A 24,065-nucleotide genomic window follows, 5' to 3' on the forward strand; every position below is an offset into this window, starting at 1 on the left:
AGCCCAGGGACCTGGCTCTGCCCACAGCACTGATCCTCCTCCACAGTTTCACTGGGAGGCCATCACATTAACCTCATGGCATTCTTTGCACTCTTCATGGGTATGTTTCTTTGCAAGAGCAAGTCTACGAGTCAGACGAGAGGAAGCGCCACATCCTGCCGTTCATGGCAGCGACTGGATGTGCTGAAAGGCTCCGGCAAGGAACAGCTGGCTCAAGTTTAAGGCTACTTTGACATACAGAAAAACATACAAAACCTTTTTTTGCGTTTTGTATCCAAACAGCGATCCATGAAAGAATAAGAAAACATAAACCAAAAAACTCACTTCTATGTTGCATTTGCATGCAAGGTTTTTTCGCTTATTCCTCCTCTCCATCATCCTAAAGAGCTATAGTGGCAAATCATTCAGCTGACTCAGTATATCACAATACCACCAACCACTCCGACTCACAGGCTTACAAACCTATTAATCAGTCACCCGATCAAAAGGGGAGGAACTGCACTTGAATGTAAGAGGGGCATTGTTGGATAAGGGGTTGGGGTCTGAATAACGATGTCTTAATTTGTTACATGGACTTTGTATGGAGTCGTTCTCAGAAGGCAGCACTTTGCTCGCCTGACGTGGTGTGTCCGTGTTTGTTCAATTCAATGCATGTGTTTGAGCTTTGAGCTCCTGCATGCTTGCCAAACTGCTTTAGTGTTGTTTCTTTTGTATTTCTGTGTGTAGTTGTGTCTCACTTACGTCCTCATCAACTTATCCTTGCCCTGTGTAATGTGAACTGTGTAAGGACAAATGACTTATTTTGGGTGCTTTTTTTTAAACTTTATTTATTTAAGGGTCTAATTATTTATTTAATTGGCTCAAGAGTGGTTTAGCTTGAGACTGGTTTTCCCCCCTTGTGTGGTAAAATATGACATGTTCCAATGGTTAAATGTCTCCGTTAGTTTGTTCTTTGCGTGAACCTCTCAATCCTAACTTGGGTTTTGAGGAGAGAGTCACATACCATTGCCTTGACTTCTTCTTGACTCTGAGAGGTCTCTATGCTTGCTCTGTACAGGACATGGGTCCTATACCTGCCCCTATACAGGGCATTGGTCCCCATATTAGCCCATACGGGCGATCAAATCCATATTTTGGACTATTGCATATTCCTGTATATAAACTGACGAGGTAAGGGGATACGAGGACCCTGAAACTTTTTCATAAAAGGACTGTATTTAAGATTATAAATTATTTTACTCCCATAATGAGAACTAAAGACAGAGACCTGGGTACACAGGATGGCTGTATTGCTTGTAAATAATGTAGATATTACAAACTGAGTAATGTGCATGAGATTTAAAACAAAGAAACAGCAAAAAGAACATGTTAGTGGCTATGGACTGTGAGAGGATTTTAACTGCTTCACTTAAAGAGTATCCAGTATAAGTGTTACTGAAAAGAACATTTTGTTAAAAAGCATGCAACTGAAAAATCTAATGTTAGAAATTATAAGTGGGAAAACAAAGTTAGCTGAAACAATGATCTTTCAGACAAAACATTAACACTTTGTGCTTTTTTTTTTTTTTTTGGCTAGCAAAAATTAAACCCTTTTTGCCAGTAGTGCCAATTATTATGAATGCTATTTTGCCTAACAGTATGTTATGTTGGGGAGACCAACACCCAAAAGATATCAGTTAAGATCCACAGAGGCAACACACAAACAATTAACAGTAGAAGAGACCTAGTTCTAGCTCAACCGTAGACCTCCTACAAGGTTTGTCTGAGGCCATCGTACATGTAGATGATGATGACTATGATGCAAGTATGAATATGATGGTGGTGATGAAGATGTCGATGGTCGTTTTCATATGAATGCAATGAATGATGGATGAACCAAAAAAAGGGATTCGGGCGCTACATTCTTTACAATGTGGTTGTGCTTCAGCAACATACAAGCTTTTTATTAAGATCATTACTCACACCTACAGCAAATCCAGCCTGGCCTCCAGTCAAAAGCTTTCCATCGTCAAGTAGAATGTCTCCTGACCACATTTGTATGCATCATTTGATACATTTTTCTTTTTCTCCTCATTGTCACTGCCATTATTGTACGACGTGTACTTTAGACTTCTGGAAAAAGCTCTGTTTAGAAAGTGCCTGCTCAATAACAGAAAAAAAGTGCAAGCTAATATATCAGGAAAAAAAATCTATTGTATGTCCTCCAAAAGGGTTGCCAGTTACCTGTTTATTTTCCTAAATTGTGTGTTTAAAAAAAAAGAAAAGAACTTGACAGTGTTAAACTTGATCTAAGTCTAAGTTAGAAGTTCTAATTTGTACGTGGTATGAATGAATGCTTATGGCCTGATTGGTGCTATGTGTTGCTTAATGAGACAAACCGGTAATTACAGTATCACTTTATGGCCCGCTCGTGTGTCGTTTTTGCAATATCAGAACAAGGGAAAGAAAAAAAAACAAGAACATAGAATCCATTCTCTGTGTATGAATGGCACTGTCACAAGTCTTTTCAGCGTCGCCGCTGGGAGGAAGATATGTCGTCCTGCATGGACTCAATTTTGTCTATCCTCCAAAGTGTTCTTGCAGCATTTAAAATGAAAAAAAGCATAACCTAACAGTTTTCCAGGGGGTGAAATATAGCTGTCACACACACTTTGTCTTTCTTTCTTTATCTCTCTCTCCAACACTCACTGTCTCTCTCTCTCTCTCTCACACACACACACACACACACACACACACAGACGTGCATGCACACAGGTAAACACATATATGTACACAGTCGTACACATTCAAACCACTCCCAAAAAGCCACACTCTTTCTCCCTGTGCTTATGTCTTTGGGAACAATTAAATCTCTCCCTTAGATTTTACTCAGGGTTAAAGAACAGGGAGACTGTATGTGGAGAGTGTTACACCAAGACTGGTGACTGTGTACATTTGAGTGTGCACATGTATGTGTACATCCTTTGTGTATGTTAGGGATACTCCAGTTGTTCATTTACAAATCAATTTCCAAAAAATTACTATTCTTGATTGACTTACGCCCTCTGATATTCCAGTTTTGGGATATTTTTTGTGAAGCAGCAAATGAGATCTGTTTGCTTCACCCGAGCTGTTGTTTGCATCCCTTTTTCTATGAGAAACAAAAACCTTCAAATCCTGTATTTTATAGGATTGTGTTTGAATATAAACTAAATTTAAAGTAACGAGTGATATTTCAATGTATACTCTATACATCTCAATTTTCTTAATTAAATAAGTTGTTAGAGATGAGAGATTTACAATTGGAAGATCTCTATTATGTGTGTTTCACATGTTTTCTGGACTTTCATCCCACTGAGAGACAGCCATGGTCAGGACAGCGCTGTATCACCTGAAACCTCCTAGTAAAACTGCCCCTCCTCTCACATCAGCACAACTGGAGTCACATGGGACACTGCTCTGAACTCCTTTATATATGATGTGCACACACAGACAAGTAAACACACACTCCAACATCCAAATGCTTGCGCTTTCCAATGCAAAAACAATACATACACACACACACACAAAACTAGACACACATAACATCCATAAATATGTTCATGTTTTTGGAGAGGATGGTGACAGTAAAAAGAGAAAAAGTATGTAGAGCAACAGTTTTAAAAAAAATCTAGAAATAATGCCATAGTAGACAGCTGGTAGACATGCGCAGAGATGGCCTCTGCTTTCATACGTCCGCCTAGAATTGAATGGTATAACCTTTCAGGCCTTGTTTTGAGAGAGTGTGGCCAAACACCACATTGCATGCTAGAATGGTAGACCCTTATAGATAACCTATGGCTAAATCCTCTCCCTGCTTTCCTCTTCTTTCACCCCGTCTTACCTCTCTCATTCTCTCTCATCCCCTGCTGAAACCCCACCTTGCCTGCTGTTGTGTTCTCCATGTCTATCTCAGTCTTTCATCCCTCTTTTTTTTCGTAGCCTAGTTTTTACTTTGTTTGTTTTACAAACGTGCATGCACAAGCATCACTAAATTGTTGATGTTTTTAAAAGAAATATTTTGTTGCTGAGGCCATGCAAAGTGTTTTTAATATTGCCCTTATATGTGGAATATGTCTTCTGAATGCTTTACATAATTTCTGCTGTACAATGAAATCAGAATAAAAAGAAAATTTGCACTTTAACTTATTTATTTTCCTTTTTATTTTTTTTGCCTGATATTTATTTCTCCCACGATTCTTGAAGAGAAAGAAAGCAATACATCTGTCCTTGTATCTGTATAGGATGCAGTGGTAAATCTCCGTGATCCGACTTTCCTAAAACATTGACGGTCACGCAAAAATAACATTTATGAATATGAGTTTTAAAGTGTTGTTTACAGTGGCTTGCACTTTTTCGACAACCTAATATTTCAGGATTAAAATGCCCATTTCGTGACCAATTGGCATTTCTTAACCAAATGTCTTGGTGCAGAAATTAAAGTTGACCTGGATGGTGTGCCTTAAATAAAGAGGCATTGGTAGTATGTTTGGACAGCACTCAAACAAAAGTATTTTTCCTCAGTTTCAACATTTGCAACCTCAACAGTTTGAATAGTTTGTGGAAAATTGAGAAGAGAGGAAGGTGAGAATTGACACACCTTGTGCTAAAGTGAAACCGTAGTTAGAATAAAGATAAAACCTTTTGTCGATTACAACATTATAAATATGGTTCGCTTGCACACATCTGTGTGAGATAACAGGATATGATTTATTGTACTGTATTATGAACTATTACTATAATATAAAGGTCCAAAATTGCAGAAAAAATATAAATGTCCTTGACCTGTTATAAGTCCAGGGTTGTTTTGTATTTTTTCCGTAGGTCCATATAGGCTATCCTTAAAACTTTGGGCCATTTGTCCATTAAAGTGTAAAATAATTTACAATTTTACAATCATATATATTTTCATCTGTTTTATATTTGCCTTGATACCTAGGGGGCAAAACCCCCCTATTTAAAAAAAAACAGACATGGAGCGTTGTAAAAGGTTGTTCACCAGAAATGATATCCAGGACCTTCCAGGATCCCAACCTGGGTGGACAACCCGGTCAACAAGCTGCTGGAAAGATACAGGGGGATGGGGGTGGGCTAATAGAGAATTTTTTAAACTTATAGATATCATTATGAAACTTTGCCAGTTGATTACTGACATTAAAACAACAACTTTTTGTATTACAGTATTTTCCAAAAAGTTTGAATAAATATGAAAAATCATCAATTTCTTACTAATGATGCGTAAATTTGCGTATCTGCAAAGCCCCAAAATCTAGATGTTGGACAAAAGCAGAGTCAATTTGTTTTTAAATTTTGAAAACAAAACAAGTGTCCAACTGCCTGAAGCTTTTCCTAATCACAGTTCAAATTTGATCAATAATAACCCATAGAAAATGAATTTTTTACACTATTTTTTCCAAGGGAATGTCTAGCCGTTTCCTAAAATACCAGCTGGAGACTCCAAAAGGACACTTTTGGTCCATGGCACATGAAATGTAACTGTGTAAAAAAATTATTTTCTATGGGTTATTGATAAAATTTGAACTGTGATTAGGAAAGGCTTCAGGCAGTTGGACACTGTTTTGTTTTCAAAATTTAAAAACAAATTGACTTTGTTTTCTTCCAACATCTAGATTTTGGGGCTTTGCAGATATGCAAATGTACGCATCATTAGTAAGATATTGATGATTTTTCATATTTATTTAAACATTTTGGAAAATACTGTAATACAAAAAGTTTTTGTTTTAATGTCAGTAATCAACTGGCAAAGTTTTCATAATGATATCTATAAGTTCTATAGGTTCTGATTTGCTATGTCGGCCCGCTGTAGCTTTCCAGCAGCTTGTTGACAAGGTTGTCCACCCAGGTTGTGATCGTGGAAGGTTCTAGATGTCATTTTTGGTGAACAACCTTTTACAACGCTCCATGTCCATAAAATCACTTTGCCCCCTGGGTATGATATGTTTGCCTACAATTAATTACATAGGCAATAAACAAAACCAGTATCTGCACTTATTTTTGCTTTAGGCCTATGTGCTACTCCTGGTCTTGGGTGCAATCGTCCAAAGCCTTGACTTTGTGTGTATTTAGTATGAAAATAGTATGTTTCTCTAGTATTTGAGTTTCTATATACTCAGTAAGTGGCAATGTTTTTCTGAGAACAACTCAGAATAACTGGAACATGGGAACATGTAAGTCCTGCCGGAAAATTACTGGTAAAATTCTACTGACGTCAGTCTATTTATTTATTTATTTATTTATTTACCGTAAACACTGTCTCCCTTTTTCCCTTCATGAGCAAAACGATCCAAAATGCAACTAAAACACATCTCTACGCAAATAGACATATATAACAGTCATGAAACATATTTAAGCTCCATCAAGTTCCCATTATTTTTTAATCTTACAAGAAATTGCGCTCATCTCTATGCGCTGCACAGGTCACATCCACCGTGATTACGGTAGTAACCGGAAATGCCGTAAGATTAGCAGCTGATATAAGGACGTGGTTGTTCTGGTGAAAAGTGGATTTGCTGCCTCAGGACTGACGGCTTTGGGATAGATTTTATTATGATTTGATCAACAAATGTACATATTTTTTAGGACTGTGATTTTACGTAATTATAATATGAGCTCTGTGTGTTGTTCTTTGGGAAACTGGGCTCTGTGACGCCTCCTCCTGCTGCTTAGCTCCACATCGATTGAAGAAACAATGCAGGCCTAGCTAGCATCTGACGGTAGCTAGCGGATGCTAATCGGATAAGGCTGCTCCAGCAGACTGCAGTGGGATTTAAACCTGGGACCGAGCTGTTTTTCGACGCTGTGATAAAATCCAATCCGGTGTGTAAACAGCTGTTTCTGTTTTTTTTATGGTGCTCTTCTATGTGTTCAACTTAACTTTATTTTCAACAGATGAACCGCTAATTGTCTAACGCCATATTTTCCACAAAGTTTACGCGTTAGCTTGCTAGCACTAGCGAGGTAGTTGATCCGACCTTAAAAGTCTGTCATTGCTGATAGAGACGTCGATTGACATACGCGTGACGGCAAAACGTACAATTAACTTGTTGTTTTTTTGTCACTGATCTGGTTATTTTTTAAACCCGGCCGAGGCGATCACAGCTTGACGTCCACGACTATACTACATCACAGCTGGCCAGCAGTCGCCCTGTCCTCTCCCCTTAAGGGGTACACAGCTCATTATCAATGTCCTATATTCCTATATTGACATTGTTCTCTCCTAATTGAAAATTGTACAAAAAAATTAAGATTAGATTCCAGCTTGTCATAGTTTAGAAATAGTCGCTGAGCTGACCTCATTTAGAGATCAATTATGGCATACAGCAAGTTTATTTCTAGGTTTCGGTTTTCTATGGCTTTCACCATTTACTGTAGTATCTATAAGTAAAATACCGTCCATTTCAACCCATAATACTGATCAGCTCAGCTTTCTAAAATCAAATGAAGGGAAACGTTAGAAACCTTTAACCTCCCCGATTGCATGGAAATCAATGTGCCTCAACCTTTTCCTTTCGTTTATGCATTCTTAAAATAAATCACTTTGGAAATATGTGTGTGCTCAGCTGTTACACATCCTGTTTGATATTCCTTCTGATGCAGCAACAAACCCAATCCTGAAAACGGGGTGGTGTTTGAAGATTTGCATTTTTTTTAATACAATGTTTTGAGTGTTATGGGTCAATCTTCCCCTGAGATTTGGTGGTGGTGGAGTTGTTTTTCAAGTATGTGCCATTCTAGTAATGGCACATAGGTTCAGCGATTCACCGGATGCTTGTTGACTAAATCACTTTGTCAAAATCAGCCAATATTTCTTCATAATCTGCTGTGTGTGTGTGTGCGTGCGACAGGGAATGAAATGTCAATACACATCCTAGGCTCTTTAAACTGGTATGTAAACAAAGATGGCCCATCGTAGCTCTGTAAAATGCCTGTTTACAGAGCCTAAGCCATGTATTGACACTTGATTTTTTGTTCATAGCACTGCACAGGATGCCGTGTAGCAGATTGTGAGGAGATATTCACTGATTTTGACGTATTGATTTTGACAACAAGCATTCTCCAGAATTGCTGATTCTACCTCAATTACAAATCGTTTGTACTGTTACACAACAACTGCACAATAAATCCTGCCTTCATGGAGGTTAGGAATGTTCAGTTTAAGGCTGCCTGCAGCTAATACCTTCTTTATCAATAAATCTGCAGATGACTTTCTTGTCTACTCTTTGAAATGTCAAGAAATGATGGCCTTTACAGTTTGTCAGAGCAAAACGGACGTCAATCACTTCACTAACTATCATCCTTTTCCTTTTTCAGCTATGAGCTCTCAGCTGCAGGTCTTCTCTCCTCCCTCCATCTCCTCCAGTGCCTTTTGCCGCGTTAAGAAGCTGAAGGTGGAGAACAATGTCTGGGACGTGTCCACTACTGAAGCCTATGGCTCCATAGCGGGCCAGGCGGCCTACACCTTCACCCCGGCCCTGGCTGTGCCGCCCTTTGCCCCGGCGCTGGTCTTCCCCCCTGCAGCGCCGGGCTCCAGAGGGCAGGTGGTTGTGCGGGCGGCCGATAGCACCGGCAGCCTTCCCCGAGGGTCCAGCCGGCGCCTCACAGAACAGGCAACGTCTTCCTCTTATGCTCATGCCGAGAACACATCCTCTGAAACCAGAGGACATCGGCACGGCCAGAAGAGAAAGGTGGAGGAAGCCAACGAAGGCAGCGGGAGTGGATGTGGCAGTGTGCAAATATTAGAAGAGCTCTCGGCTCCCGCAGCAACTTACTCCACCCGTACAGGGGGAGGAGGAGGAGGGGGCACGGGCCAGTCTATTCCTCACTCTGCTCCAACCACCAAGAGCAGCAGCTCCAATGGAGAGGGGGATTACCAGCTAGTGCAGCACGAGATCCTCTGCTCTGTGTCCTGCAGCTATGAAGTACTGGAGTTTCTGGGGAGAGGCACGTTTGGACAAGTGGCTAAGTGCTGGAAGAGGGGCACTAATGAGATTGTCGCCATCAAGATCCTGAAAAACCATCCTTCATATGCTCGTCAGGGCCAGATTGAGGTAAGAAAACAAACATTTTCTTGATAAAATATTTGTGTAGGGGAGAGTGGCCGAAGTTGTGCATTTTGGAAGTTGTGCCACCCCTTGTTTCTAGAAAACCGTAAAAGAAATTAAAAGTGTGACCACATATTTAAGAAGAGCCATCCATTTGACTCATCCTGTAAAGAAGGGAGACCCAAGTTATAAGATATAAGCACATTTAAGCTCAAAAAACTGTGTTTTGCATTTCAAAGTAAAATTTCCATGATCAAGGTTTTTTGATTATTGTGTCTGAACACTTATAGACACGTTTGAAAACATTTGACACATGTTTTAGTGCTTTGGTATGCTACATTTTGAGTCTATACAGTTAGCACGATGTCAGCCCTAAACTGCTGCATCATGCCTATTATCCAAATTTCTGGGGTTGAGGTGATTTGTGCCAGAGGGCCTAGGTGAGTTATAAGTAAGTAAGTAAGTAAAATGTATTTATAAAAGCACATTTATGACAGTTTGCACTGTCCAAAGTGCTGTACATAGTGCATTCAGTAGGTAAACAATGAAGGTAAAATAACAATAACCAAAATAAAAGACGTAAAGCCCATACATCCACACAAACACAGATAGTAGTGCAGAGGTAAGATAGTTAATGGGGAGGAAACACCAGGGTGTACATATGGGTTTTGAGCCTTGATTTAAAGGCAGAAATGTAGAGGGAATCACATTTGTCAGGTGGCAGTTGGTTCCACAAGCACGGAGCAACTAGTGCAAAGTACATTTCTGAGAGTTGTGCCAGTGGCATGGCTGTATACGCTGGTCACCAAAAGAAAGTGATTGTCTACAGTAGCTCGGAATAGACTGACATCTCAATTCCACTTTACGACACCACTGATGAGAGTTCAGATGGCCAGAAAGATGATGATGGTGACTTTGTCATTGTGAGCTTTGCAGGTAAAACCATTAGATCTGCTAGGCCTTGTTTAAGAAAAGTGTCCTTCAATCTTTGTCAACTATTTACTTTATTTACTTTAAATACACCTTAAATAAGTGATTGTCTAATGGATTTGTCTTGCATTACAGTTTATGAGATATATAGCAATGGCACAATTCACCCCATGGTATTCTCTCCAACCGCACAACTTACACCACACCGGGGGCAAGTTGTGCAACAAGACTACTTTTTTTCCGAAAGCTATATTTCTTCAACAGTTTATTCCAGATCCAAAGTTTTTATTGCAAGGGATGCACAACACCCTGAAATATATGTACATATTTGAGTTGGAGACTTTACTGTCAAGGCCTTACTTTAAAATCACTTTGAGTGAAAAGTTGCACAACTTAGGCCACTCTCCCCTATACTGCTTTGATAATGAAAAGCTAAATCTACAGTGTCTGCTGACTTTATTTTGACTATATTTGCGGTGCAGAAGGCTTCTTGTCTTTCAGCATTAATACTGCAACATTAAGTGTGTGTTGAGCTGTTTAGGGGATTTATTTAGGCGTGACTGATTTATCGAGAAATTATCATTGGAAAAAAGTGGATGCTAAACATTTTGCAAATCTGCCTTATCCGCATTTTTTGTTTTTTATATTGGCTTATTAAAGAATTAGCTGGAAATTCCTTACTCAAATGGTGTTTTCAAATGTACACACATGGATAATTCCAAAATGATTCTGTCAATATTTGCCCAATGAATCATGGTTGACTGACTCAACATTTATTCTGACTAAAAAAAATAGGCTGCTAGGCTCTGTGTTCACAGTGGAGTATCAGCCGTTGTAAACAGCCACAGGTGAAGGCGGAGTGACGGCTTCAAAGAGATGGGGAGACGCGATACCGTTTAATTACAGGGGACAAATGTTTTCATTTTCAGACAGCCTCTCCTGGAAGGCATTCACTGCATTGCACTCTTGTTTACATGAAAAGTGTCAGACGCTGTTGTACCAATGAATGAGAACAAGAGATTTAAAATGGGGAAGGTTAAACCCTGACTCTCTTCTCACCTCGGTAACATTTGGATTGTTGGATTCGGACAGTTGCAAAATGTCTCAACGCAACCACCCCACTGACTGACTTCCCTGTCAGCTGCATTATGCATTGTCAATCATCTTGGAGCAAACTTGCCCAATGAAAACCTGCAATCCATTTAAAATGACTTGAGTTACTAGAGTTATGTGTTCCTCTTGTTTATATATAGGTGGGCATCCTGAACCGGCTGAGTGCAGAGAACGCCGACGAGTACAACTTTGTGCGTTCGTACGAGTGCTTCCAACACAAGGGCCACACCTGCCTGGTGTTTGAGATGCTGGAGCAGAACCTCTACGACTTCCTCAAGCACAGCAAGTTCAGCCCCCTCCCACTGCGCCACATCAGACCCATCCTACAGCAGGTTGGCAAAATATAAAATATCTCCTGGCAGACAGTCATAAACCCCCACCACACCCCCTTTACAAACCATAAACCAATAAAGGTAATTCTAACTGTGTGTTTTTGCATCTGTTCAGGTGGCTACAGCGCTGATGAAACTGAAGAGCCTGGGTCTGATTCACGCCGACCTGAAGCCCGAGAACATCATGCTGGTGGACCCCCTCCGACAGCCCTACAAAGTCAAGGTCATCGACTTCGGCTCAGCCAGTCACGTGTCCAAGGCCGTCTGCTCAACCTACTTACAGTCTCGCTACTACAGGTTGGTCACAGGAAATCCAGCCTTGTTTTGCTGTCCTAGTCATCTTGGATGAGTGGTGACAAAAAGGCCATGTTAGTATGCCACATCTTTTCAGTTTAGTTCTGTTTCTTAATCTTTTTTGTTGTTGTTGTTGTTGTTGTTGTCGTCCATCTAGGGCCCCGGAGATCATTTTGGGTCTGCCATTCTGTGAGGCCATTGACATGTGGTCTCTAGGCTGTGTGATTGCGGAGCTCTTTCTGGGTTGGCCCCTCTACCCTGGCGCCTCCGAGTACGACCAGGTCAGTGTTACCTTTTTTTAGTTTGCTGTGCATTCATCTGGTAATAAATACACGAGGCCACAAGTTGCTAGTCGAGCAAGTAGTACTACAAACAGTAATGGAATAGTAGATTATATCCACGGCATACACTGTTCCATCTAACTCCTGATCGTTTAAAATTCCCAATTTACCCCTCTTGTTTCCAGATCCGGTACATTTCCCAGACTCAAGGCCTGCCTGCGGAGTACTTACTGAGCGCCGGCACCAAGACCAGTCGCTTCTTCAATCGAGGACCTGACTCTAGCTACCCACTATGGAGGCTCAAGGTTAATACAACCTCATACTAATCCTAAAGAGTATCTAAGGAGTATCTACCTATTAAATGGGCTGTAAAGGATTGTTAGTGTTCCTCATAACCAATTGTTCATGCTTGGTTAGATTTGATTCTAGAAATAGTTTTTATGGACATAGCCATGAACATAAATGGGTTTTTCCATTTTCCAGACCCCTTCAGAGCACGAAATGGAGATGGGCATCAAGTCAAAGGAGGCCCGGAAGTATATCTTCAACTGTCTGGATGATATGATGCAGGTAGATTGGCAGTGTCTCGCATTACATCTAATTTTAGTGCACTTTTTTTTGGGTGGTTTTTGCACTTCACACATTCAAGAAAAATCCCATGACGTGTTTCCTATTCCTGTTAGTTTGACCCAGTGCTTTGTATATTCCCAGGTCAACCTGTCCTCTCACTTGGAGGGGACAGACATGCTGGCTGAGAAAGCCGACAGACGAGAGTTCATAGACCTGTTGAAGCGCATGCTCCGTCTGGATGCCGACAAAAGGATCACGCCCACAAAAACACTGGGTCACCCCTTTGTGACCATGAGCCACCTCATGGATTACCCACACAGCTCTCAGTAAGTTATCAATGTGTGAAGATGTTTGTTTTCGGGCACTGCGGCACTTCTATGTTGATTTGGTTAGAGTCTTTATTCACATGTAATCTCTGAATGCACTAAATCCTCTCCAGCGTCAAGTCCTGCTTCCAAAACATGGAGATCTGCAAACGCCGGAGCTCCTACGAGAATAGCAAATCCCTGTACTCCACCAACGCTGTCCCTAGCGCTGCGGCGGGCAACCTCACTGTTACCTTCAGTAGCCAACTCAACCAGCATAACCAGGTATGAGCCGCATCCTCAACACAAATTCCTACATACGTGTCAATGGCCTATTTAAGTTCTCTAGTATTAATCGGTAATTGATTTCCCCTCCACAGGTGCCTTCTGCGGGGGGAGCGGTGCCTTTGCTGAACTACCAGCCAGCTTTGTACCAGCAGGCCACTATCAACATTCCCGGGCTGACTCAACAGAGCGTCCCGATTCCAACGCGTACTGCCGGGCTGTGTAGCCAGACAGAACCCTTCCAGCAGACCCTCATTGTCTGCCCACCCTCCACTCTTCAAGGTAAAGGAAAGATTTGCATTAAGAATGAAATAAAGGGAAAACAACACAAGGTTTTGTTTGTGTGTGTGTGTGTGTGGTAAATCTATGCCAAGAAACCGCACATGGTTTGACGATGTAATTATACATGTATAATTGCATGTAAATGAAGTATTTGAGATTGCTGCCATCCAGGTTTTGGTTTACTCATTGCTATGCTTGTGTGGACTTGTTTTCCAGGGCTACAGCCATCCAGTAAGAGTTCCAGCTTCCCTGTGAGGATGGAGAACTCTCTACCTTTAGTACCTCAGAACCAGTCGGCTCAGTCGCTGCAGATCCAGCCAAGTATGCTCACACAGGTAAGAGGTCGTAAGGTGTGCGCGAGTGGTGTCAAGTTTCTGTGAGGAGCTAATCCTTTTCGAAACAGGTTTTTCTAATGACATATTCATGACTGAGGGTCCTCCCACAAGAGAGGGACAAGGTTGGTAGGTGTGCATGTATGAAATGGAGGGATGAAGTGTCTATGTATATGGATGAGAAAGGAATGAAACTGATGCTAATGTTTGGGACGTGTTCAGAGTTATTCCGTGTAATTCTCTGGTTCATTGTTGCGTGTGGAAGTACTCTTCAGCAGCATGAACGTGCTGCCAACAGTGAGAAGCAGCCTTGACAGCTTTCCCATCTGAATGGCCCAAAGTGGTTTGAACATGCACCAAGGAGACCTGCATTATATGCCCCTCTCATGTGGGAGAGGTTTTGGGCTTTGGCTTTAGCAGCATTTGTCTCCTGCTGCCACCTTTCCATATGGCAACTTAAGGTGTTTTTATGTATGAAAATAAAAGGCTAAGACCCGGGCCACACAGCCTGCGTCAATTGGTCGCCTACCTTTTTTTTCTCTCTCTGCGACTGTGTTAATAGACTACAGCAGCAACACATCCCAACGCCGACACGCTGCAGACACCTCAGGAGGCTCGTCTATTTCTTCTGCTTTAACTGATAGAGAAATACTGTCATATGACTTCATACAAGCATTCACCTTAGCTCCACCATTTCCTCATTTGTCGTTCAAATGAAAGCTTCTCACAAAGCTCAAATGTTGAGAGAGAAAAAAAGAATAAGCAATGAGGCACATGGATTTCTGTTGAACTCAATATTAATCATATGTATCATACAATGACAGACATCTTCATATTAATGGGAATTATCAATGGAAAACTATATGTAGAAAGACAGGGCTTATAGAGCAGCGCAGCAGTGGCTGAGACGTTGCATGTGTGGCCGACAACCGAGAGAGAGACACAGCAGTAACAGAAGCGAACCATTTAACTCATGTAGCTAAGCCTTTACCATTATGAATTTGTGATGTTGTATAGCAATGTTAATAATGAAATCGGTTAGTCCCTTCATCCTTTTACTTGTGACTTCAGCTTCAGCAGTTCCATACAGATTTCTTTGACACGGTGCACATAGGCCCATGTTTATGGGTAGCAGAATCAATCTGGCAACAGCAATGAAGGATATCACGTCATTACCACCAAGCTGTGAGCAATGCTGCCCAGTTTAGCTCATTCATTTATATATATCCCTAATGGGGTTCTCCTTTCATGCCCTCCTCTCTGTCTGCTGCCAGCACAGCAAGCACAAGTTTAGTGGGGACCAGGTGGGGACATTTCTTTCTAATGGAAAGGATCGCTTTCAGTGGAGATGTTGTTTGTTTATACCACTAACTTTTGAACTAACATGGTCCACAGTGTTTTTCTTGTTTTGTGTTACTGCTGATTGCATCTCGCCTTGGATTCGCTTCCAGGACTGATTGGACTGCCACTCGGGGCCAGGCCTCTTTTTATTTTCCCAGCCTCCTCTCTGGGATTGAGGCCAGATGTTTAATGCCGGAGACTCATCTGGCTCAGAAGGCTACTTAATTGCTGTTTGCAGTGTGCAGCAATTATTCCTTATTTTGGCAGAGCTCAGGTGTCCAGATGGCCTACTGGACACATGACCTCTGGGTTGTAGCCATGTGTATCTCTTGTGCAGCTGCTTTTCCATTTCCACTTTTTCCCCTTTAAAAGAAAAATGTAAATAAAATGTAAATCAGATACAGCCTTGAAGACTATGACTCATGCCCTAACCCTGCCCTCCTCCTATCCTCCCTCCCTCCCTCCCTCTTCCAGGGTTCCTGTACACCCCTGATGGTGGCAACCCTTCACCCCCCCTCATCAGGCTTGGCCCCCCAGTATTCCCTGCCCCTTGGGCTGGGCGCCGGGGTGGGTCGGCCCACCCTCCTGGAGCACACAGCCACAGTGCTGGTAAAGCAACGATTATGTCATCCCCTCAAGAAAAGACATGCACATGCACAATCCCCCTTTACCACTAACAACTCCATCTCTCTCCTGCCACACTCTCCCTTTCCCGATTCATTCGTTTGCCATTTCCTCCTCCCCCCTCTCTGCTACACGTTGTATGGGACTGGTCTTTACTTTCCGCTTCTTATTACTTCATTTTTGATTTTTCACATTCAGCGGTATCATGGTTGTCAAAATCCAGTTTCAAAGAAATTCGTTTTAAAGAACTCCCTCATTTGTGACATTCAATCCGAATTGAAAAAATGTACAGTATCTTTTTACTCCAAAGGACTCCCCCCCTCCATACACACACACCCTTTCATTCCCTCCCCCACAGTCTTTCCCCATAGGTGTGCTGAGGGCATGGAGCGCATGTGTTGCTGATTTGTTCTGCGCTTTGCTTGCAGCTTCTCTTGTCCTTCCTTGGTTTCAGCAAAAGGAGATTGCATCTACAAAGCCTAAACTAAAATCCCCCCACAACAGCCCGGCTCTCTTGACACACATCTTTTTGTTTCAGCCCCAGAACATGTGGCATGCCTTTTCCCAGGACGGCTTATCAGCAGACTGTTTGGCATCAGTCAACTAAACTCATTTTCTTTCCTTTAGTGTTCCTCCTCTAACAGGCACCATGGTTCTGTGTACACTTGTCTTCATTCTTGATCTGACTGTTTACAGTGCTTCATTGTTCGCGCTTTGCATGATATCATCTTGTACATTTGTTGCAGGGCAATGCTATCATATGGGAATGGCTTGGGAAAGGTTGCTCGCTTATCTAGCAGATTGTGCTTCTGCCTGTAGAAGAGATTGGCCGGTCGGTTTGCTTCTTTGTCTTTGGTCTTTTGGATTGATTTCCCAGCATGGCTCAGTTTGTCTGGCCCGTTCCAGAAATGAAATAATTAGTGTTGATTTCAATGCTAGCTCATCCTTGATATTACATGTGCTTAAATGTGAGTGTCTGTTGTTCTGTCCTCAGCAGGCCTGGCCCACTGGTACCCAACAGATCCTCATACCATCGTCATGGCAGCAGGTCCCGGGCGTGGCCATCCACAGTGCTGCCCACCCCTCTAATGTTGCTGAATCGCCCCTGGAAACACTTGCTGCTGCCTCGCAGCAGGGACACAGCTGGAGGTGGGTCAACCCAGGATTGCTGGCTCCAAAAAGTCTCGTTAATGTGAAAGATGGACTCATCTGGTTTTACATTTATTTATTATTCATTATTTCTGTCAGTTCTTTTTTTGCTTCAATGTTTTTTTTGCATGTCACAGGCAAACATTGTAGAAATATATATTTTATTTATAAGATCTTTTTTTAAATGGCATTGGTTGAAGCTACTTCTTGGTGGCAGTCAATACCTATTATCTTTCTGGCTTATTTGACTTGTCATTTTGTAGTAAAACGTATCATCATATGCAACCAATTTGCCATTATACTGACTTATGAGAGATGAGTGCATAAGGCACTGCTTGAATAACAGAGCAACATGAGGGATCTAATGCTATAGAGTGTGTGTGTGTGTCATTCTCTCATTTTACCAATGGCGTTCCACCATTAACGTGTTTGATATTTGACTCTTCTAGGAACACAACCCAAGCCAGGAGCCAGCAGGAGAGGAAGAAGGTGAAAGCCAGACGGGGAGAGAACAGAAACAGGTCAGTGGTTTGTGTCGGGGATATAAGCTGTCACACTGAATGACACAATGAACTGATGACGCACTGAAAGCTCAACCAGCTGTTGAGAATTGTTTACGACCTGAATTGTTTGTGGTGTAGAGGTTTTTCTAGAGGATCATTTGTCCTGTGGCAATCCTTTCTTTACTATACTACCATCCATTTTTAATATTCATTATTCTGTCCGTTTTCACATCTGAAATCCCATTTTGTCTTTCTGTCTAGGGGCATATCCACTGCATCATTGCTCAGCAGCAGCGGCGTGACCCCGCCCAGCGCCATGTTGTCCCAGCCCATTGTCATCTCCGACACCCCCAGCCCCGCAGTCAGCATCATTACTATTCACAGTGACACGGACACAGAGGATGAGCGCAAGTTCCATCCCGCCAGGTGAGGGAAGACACGCATGATACAACACTGCTGGACAAAAATGTGTAGTTCCAAAACTTTCCTACACACACACACACACAAAATGTCCTCACTCCAATAGTTAAAAGCTAAAACTGGTCCTCACAAAGATTCATGTACAATAACACACACACAGAGTTATCAATTTTAGAATGAATCACTTTGATATATCCCTCTTGTTTTCTTGTGAAATAACACCCTCTCTCTGTGTATTTCATAGTGTTGGTCTGAGCCAGCGCACTAACGTCATCAGCTGTGTGACGGTGCACGACTCGGACTCCTCCACAGCCAGTCCCCTGACTCCTCTGCCCCGCACACTCAACCTAGCTAGCAGCATGTCGTCACGCCAGGCCAAGTCTCTGGCTGTGGTGGCGCCTTCAGTCAAAACCCAGGGCACGGAGAGAGGAGCAGCTTCACGCGGCCGCCTAGACACTGGTGAGAATCGCCCTGCCCCGCCCGCCTGTTGGCTAGTGTGTTTTAGTGCTAAGGAATTTTCAGTTGATAGTGTGGAAGCTGTGTCACTTTAATAATGTTTATTTTTTTTTTGAATGTGCAGTGAACAGCTACGTGAAGCCTAAGAGATCATCCAACAGACAGCCCTGCAGCTCAGGCGAGGGCATGGAGCGTCACGGACTGGTGCCGAGCCAGGCACACCCCTTGAACCTCAGCCAGGTGAGGCTTCTCTTTTTCTGTTGGTGGTTTTACAAGATTAAACTTGGCCTATTGCCTTCCTTAGTACATTCTTTTGACATGTCGACGATCCGTTTGTGAGCACTTGATTTAAGTATCCTGATAAAGGTGACTCTCCTAGTTAGTTCAACACATTACTTTAGCCACAGTTTAAACAGTCAGTATATCTGCTATTAAATAGGCAGCAGGAGTTAAAGGGTCTAAACTGCAGGTTCATTGGCCAAATAATTTTTTTTCCCCCTTATATCAAGAGATAAACCAGGCATTAAGTTAATTTAAAAAATCCCTCAAAGAATGATGTCCAAATTCAAATGTTTTCACTAAACCATGACTTTTTATTTGCCCTTGCACTAAGCTATGACTTTTTTTTATCCATCCTTCAAATTGTCTTCAAGAATTCTTAAACTCTGGTTATTGAGCAATGACTACTGTATGTGTCAAAGACAAACATGGTGTTCATGGAGTCCAAAGTGCTCTCTGCTGGACAAACAGTGTAATGACAGATTGTTCTGAGGCCTTAAGCACAATTCCAGTGTTTATGTCCTAGAGTTGTGAGGAGTGATAAGACGAGACCTGCTGATTATACTGGCTCACTTAGGATAGGGGCTTGTCGTCATGGCTTCCTCTGCAGTACCAAAGGGAAATAGTGTAGAGTTTTGCCTCTCTTGCACTAAAGGCCATTCTTTTGAGTTTGAATTGCTCATAAACACAGGTGTAAAATTAGCTAGAAAAGGGTTCAAAGTCCAAAAGTTAAGGATCACAAGTTTTAATGTGCAAACGTCATGTGAGATGAAGCGAGCTGAGACAGAATATAGCCAGTACAGTCAGACAGGAATAAGTTGATGTGTCAATGTTTAACCATCTAAGAGCAACTTGTGGGGAAATAAAATGGGGAAAGGATCAATTAAAGGTGTATTCTGAGATTTTGGACAACGTTCATTATCAAAATCAATGAATATTTCCTCACGATCCGCTACCTGTACTGTGTGTTTGTGTGCTGCAAAAGAAAATCCATTGTGGGAGCCTACGCTCTGTAAAGTGGTATGTAAACAAAGGGGCCCACTGTTGCCGATTGTGAGGAGATATTCATTTATTGACAAAGTGATTCTGACTATAAGCATTCTCCAGAATTTCTGACCTTTTTAAAGGTGCAGTGTGTAATATGACATCAAGAAAGTTCTAGAATGCAACGCTCCCTGGGTAACCCCACCCCTTTTGAATAATAACAGAAGCTACAGTGGCCTTCAAGGACAAGAACAATTCTAAATTTTAAACAATGCACCTGATGACATTCCCAAAACATGGATGCCTTCATAAAACTTGCCTGCTCAATGTACAAAATGTAATATTAATATTTGTAATTCTCCGCTCAGGAGGATAATTCAGATTATTGGCAGAGGTGATTTTACACCAATGAGGACATATTTATGAATGAGGATATTGATTTTAGCTAATAAATTACTTAAAATGTTACACAGTGTCCCTTTAAGGAGTTATTAATATTTTGTCTCCCAGCAAAGATTGATCTAACCATATCGATTTCATAATGATCTAAACAAAATCAGCTGACCACTGTACAAGTGACTGTTCTGCCATCTTGTTGTTGTTGTCCTTAAACAAACTGTTTTTTTATTTTTATTTTATTTTGGTAGATTCAGCCCGTGGTTTCTTCATCTCAGGAGCGTTCCCACAGTGACTCATACTTGCGTCGGCAGCAGACGTTCCCCCCGGTGGTCTCTGGCCCTCACTACACCTTCCCCGAGGTGTCTGCTCTGGCCTCTGCTGCGGGGCCCGGCCTGTACACCTACCCGGCCTCCACTGCCCTGAGCAACGCCTCCCAGGCCATGGAGCAGCTGCTGGGCCGGGCTCACGCCACACACGGCCACTCTCCCTCCGCCTATGCAGCAACATACACCTCGGCCTCCTCTTCCCGGAGGGACGCGGCCGGCCGGAAGGACTCTGTCAGCAGTCTGCTACACGGCCTGCCCGCAGCCTACCAGCATCAATTCGCCACTGGTTCCCCCTACGTTAGCGTCCCGCCCCGGGCCGAAGCTTACAGTGCCTACCAGCTCAGCCCCAGGCGCCTCACACAGTACCCATACCTATAGAGGGGAGGAAGAGATCTACTTCCTCCACATACCGTCTGTCACAAAGGGACATTTCAACTGTGTTTCTAGTAGAATAACTGTTGGTCACTTACTTGTTTGCTGCTTTTGGCTCCTAGGCGGCATTTCACCTCCCGACTCAACCACATGATCTGTCGGGATCGATTTTTTTAGTGTTCATGACATGTAGTCTGGTATTATTTGATATCGTATCAGTTTATTTCCCCCTCCTTAAAAAATAATATTTTAGACCCATTATGTCCAGATGCACTATTAAGGCATTGTGGTAACTGTGTTTTATCCTTGTGTGAAGAGAGATTCTCCTCCTGTCACAAACTGTGCTGACACTTTAGGCGAGCTTTCAGACGCCTGACTCACAATGCTAGTGGTGGCTAGCTAAAATAGAGTACAAGACATTAGCTTTTTTTCCATGACCCTTGTTACAAAGTTTTCACACTAATCCACTGAGGCCCAGTGTTTTTAGCTATCATAAAGATGACTGTACCTTACTGATGTCTGTTTACTCATCAAATATGTCTTTTACTATGTTTAAATTATGTTCAGTGTAGGTAGGAAGAGCGAAGGTCCATGAAGAGGTCGAAATAAGAGAAAGGTGCGGTGGAAACTGTGATGGATACATGTTAATTTAAGTGCACATGTGCTAGTCTGTTAATGTAGTGGAACTGTTTAGGCAGGATTAATCATGTACTTATGCAATAGAAACTGTTTTCTTTTTCAAACTGCATCAACTGAGTGCTGAATGTATTTATGAAGTACAGAAGAGTTGGATCACCATCCCGAGGAATCACGTGAAAAGTCTTTTGAAATTGTTTAAAAAAATATATATTTAGAAATTAACTTCTTCCCTATATTAAAAAAAGAAATTGTTTCACATGGACTGAAAAATATCTGGGAATCCTGATTGTGTAGGACCTCCTTATGATTGAATAATTTTATGGCCATTTTTTCTGTTTTAGATGGAAAAGGCAGTGTTTTTGGGCTGTTGTCGTGTTTTTTTCCCCCTCAAATTCTCACCAAGATGTTCAATGACTGATGTGAATAAGAATGCAATCTGTTTGATAACAGTCCATGGAGAAGCTACTGTAGCGGCTACATCGCTTACAATAATTAAGTCAAACGCATACAAACGTTTTTCCCCATGCTAAAAAAAAAGTAAAAAAAAATGGCCATTTATGTTTTGGTCTTATCTCAATATAATATGTTGACATTGATTATTACTCGCATATAAATTACTGTTATGTGGATACAACTGTAGACTTGCAGCCGTTTCCTGCCACCTTTCTTCAGTCGAAGGCGGTGAATCTGGGGATGGTTTCTGTGGGTTATGAAAGCATTTTCTTTTTTTCTTTTTTTTGTAAATCCTTCTCTGTTGTGTTTGCATCAGTTTTGTGTTGTAATGTCTGAATATTTAACAATTTCATCTTAACATAGTATAGTTAAGAGGCTATTTGGTAGAAATAATTCAGGGAAAAAGGTTTCACTTCAAATTATCAACTGTCACTGTTTTCAATAAAATAACCACAAATTCCTAACGCTTTGTTCCATTATTCCTTGTAATATGGAAGACGCTTCCCCAGGCTATGAATCTATCAAGGAGCCGTTAACAAATGGGCGGTTTGAGCTTTGTGTGTGTGTGTGTGTTTGTTTTTACAATGGTTTAACCCCTTCAGACCCTGCGTCCATTGGAATGGACATGACATATTTCTTTCTCTAAACCAATAAATACTCTGTAATTGGATGATGTCAGCACTGCTGGTTACTGATTGGATCCTGATTATCCAATCATGACTTTGAGCATGCTCTGGGAGAGTGACAGACATCTGACAAGACAAGTATGGCTGAGCCGATCCAGAGAGGGAAGAGTAACTGCCCATATTCAATCTAAAATCTACATTTATGCTCATGCTAGCCAAACAAATATGCTCTCAGTGTAATTTTAACTATTACAAGTGATAATATTTGAAGTTATTTTGAACATATGTCATGTAATTAATTTGTAGGATTTTTTCAAAGTCCGATGTCCATGGCAAAGGACATCAGGAGTCGGGCGAATAACCTTGTTAAAGTTTCATTAGCCTACTATAAAAAGCATGGTTATGTGTTGGAAGTTCCATGATCGTTTTACTGAAGGCAAAACTGATTTCTTTTTTATGTCATCTTATCTACAATCCTACATATACAGGTCCTTCTCATATAACTAGCATATTGTGATAAAGTTGATTATTTTCCATAATGTAATGATAATAATTGAACTTTCATATATTTTAGATTCATTGCACACCAACTGAAATATTTCAGGTCTTTTGTTGTTTTAATACTGATGATTTTGGCATACAGCTCATGAAAACCCCAAATTCCTATCTCAAAAAATTAGCATATCATGAAAAGGTACTCTAAACGAGCTCTTAACCTAATCATCTGAATCAACTAATTAACTCTAAACACCTGCAAAAGATTCCTGAGGCTTTTAAAAACTCCCAGCCTGGTTCATTACTCAAAACCGCAATCATGGGTAAGACTGCCGACCTGACTGCTGTCCAGAAGGCCATCATTGACACCCTCAAGCAAGAGGGTAAGACACAGAAAGAAATTTCTGAGCGAATAGGCTGTTCCCAGAGTGCTGTATCAAGGCACCTCAGTGGGAAGTCTGTGGGAAGGAAAAAGTGTGGCAGAAAACGCTGCACAACTAGAAGAGGTGACCGGACCCTGAGGAGGATTGTGGAGAAGGGCCGATTCCAGACCTTGGGGGACCTGCGGAAGCAGTGGACTGAGTCTGGAGTAGAAACATCCAGAGCCACCGTGCACAGGCGTGTGCAGGAAATGGGCTACAGGTGCCGCATTCCCCAGGTCAAGCCACTTTTGAACCAGAAACAGCGGCAGAAGCGCCTGACCTGGGCTACAGAGAAAGCAGCACTGGACTGTTGCTCAGTGGTCCAAAGTACTTTTTTCGGATGAAAGCAAATTTTGCATGTCATTCGGAAATCAAGGTGCCAGAGTCTGGAGGAAGACTGGGGAGAAGGAAATGCCAAAATGCCTGAAGTCCAGTGTCAAGTACCCACAGTCAGTGATGGTCTGGGGTGCCATGTCAGCTGCTGGTGTTGGTCCACTGTGTTTTATCAAAGGCAGGGTCAATGCAGTTAGCTATCAGGAGATTTTGGAGCACTTCATGCTTCCATCTGCTGAAAAGCTTTATGGAGATGAAGATTTCATTTTTCAACAAGACCTGGCACCTGCCCATAGTGCCAAAACTACTGGTAAATGGTTTACTGACCATGGTATTACTGTGCTCAATTGGCCTGCCAACTCTCCTGACCTGAACCCCATAGAGAATCTGTGGGATATTGTGAAGAGGAAGTTGAGAGACACCAGACCCAACACTGTGGA

The 24,065-nt window shown here is 41.9% G+C and overlaps 1 protein-coding gene across 3 annotated transcripts; it reads left to right on the forward strand.

The window, feature by feature from the left end:
- Positions 1 to 6,537: 6,537 nt before the first annotated feature.
- Positions 6,538 to 22,207, forward strand: hipk1b (homeodomain interacting protein kinase 1b). 3 transcript variants are annotated; one of them, XM_080026014.1, is made up of 18 exons: positions 6,538 to 6,855; positions 8,350 to 9,086; positions 11,264 to 11,455; positions 11,571 to 11,752; positions 11,907 to 12,030; positions 12,216 to 12,335; positions 12,514 to 12,600; positions 12,742 to 12,926; positions 13,040 to 13,190; positions 13,286 to 13,472; positions 13,689 to 13,807; positions 15,620 to 15,754; positions 16,764 to 16,918; positions 17,368 to 17,439; positions 17,683 to 17,847; positions 18,086 to 18,300; positions 18,422 to 18,537; positions 20,208 to 22,207. In XM_080026014.1, exons 2-18 carry the CDS (start codon positions 8,352 to 8,354, stop codon positions 20,661 to 20,663), a joined length of 3,396 nt encoding a protein of 1,131 aa, XP_079882140.1. In that variant the 5' UTR covers positions 6,538 to 6,855; positions 8,350 to 8,351; the 3' UTR covers positions 20,664 to 22,207. The 3 variants fall into 3 exon arrangements, with proteins under 3 accessions (XP_079882140.1, XP_079882141.1, XP_079882142.1); XM_080026015.1 differs by having other exon boundaries at positions 16,767 to 16,918; XM_080026016.1 differs by lacking the exon at positions 15,620 to 15,754.
- The last annotated feature ends 1,858 nt before the right edge of the window (positions 22,208 to 24,065 follow it).

Source organism: Ammodytes marinus (assembly GCF_949987685.1).
Source record: "Ammodytes marinus genome assembly, chromosome: 4".
Taxonomy (NCBI): domain Eukaryota; kingdom Metazoa; phylum Chordata; class Actinopteri; order Uranoscopiformes; family Ammodytidae; genus Ammodytes; species Ammodytes marinus.

Excerpts from the sequence above, each read along its gene's own strand:
- hipk1b (XM_080026014.1), top strand. The coding sequence starts at position 8,352 with ATGAGCTCTCAGCTGCAGGTCTTCTCTCCTCCCTCCATCTCCTCCAGT. Across the intron at positions 12,927-13,039 it reads GATTACCCACACAGCTCTCA|CGTCAAGTCCTGCTTCCAAA; the intron begins GTAAGTTATCAA and ends AATCCTCTCCAG. Across the intron at positions 15,755-16,763 it reads AGCACACAGCCACAGTGCTG|CAGGCCTGGCCCACTGGTAC; the intron begins GTAAAGCAACGA and ends TTCTGTCCTCAG.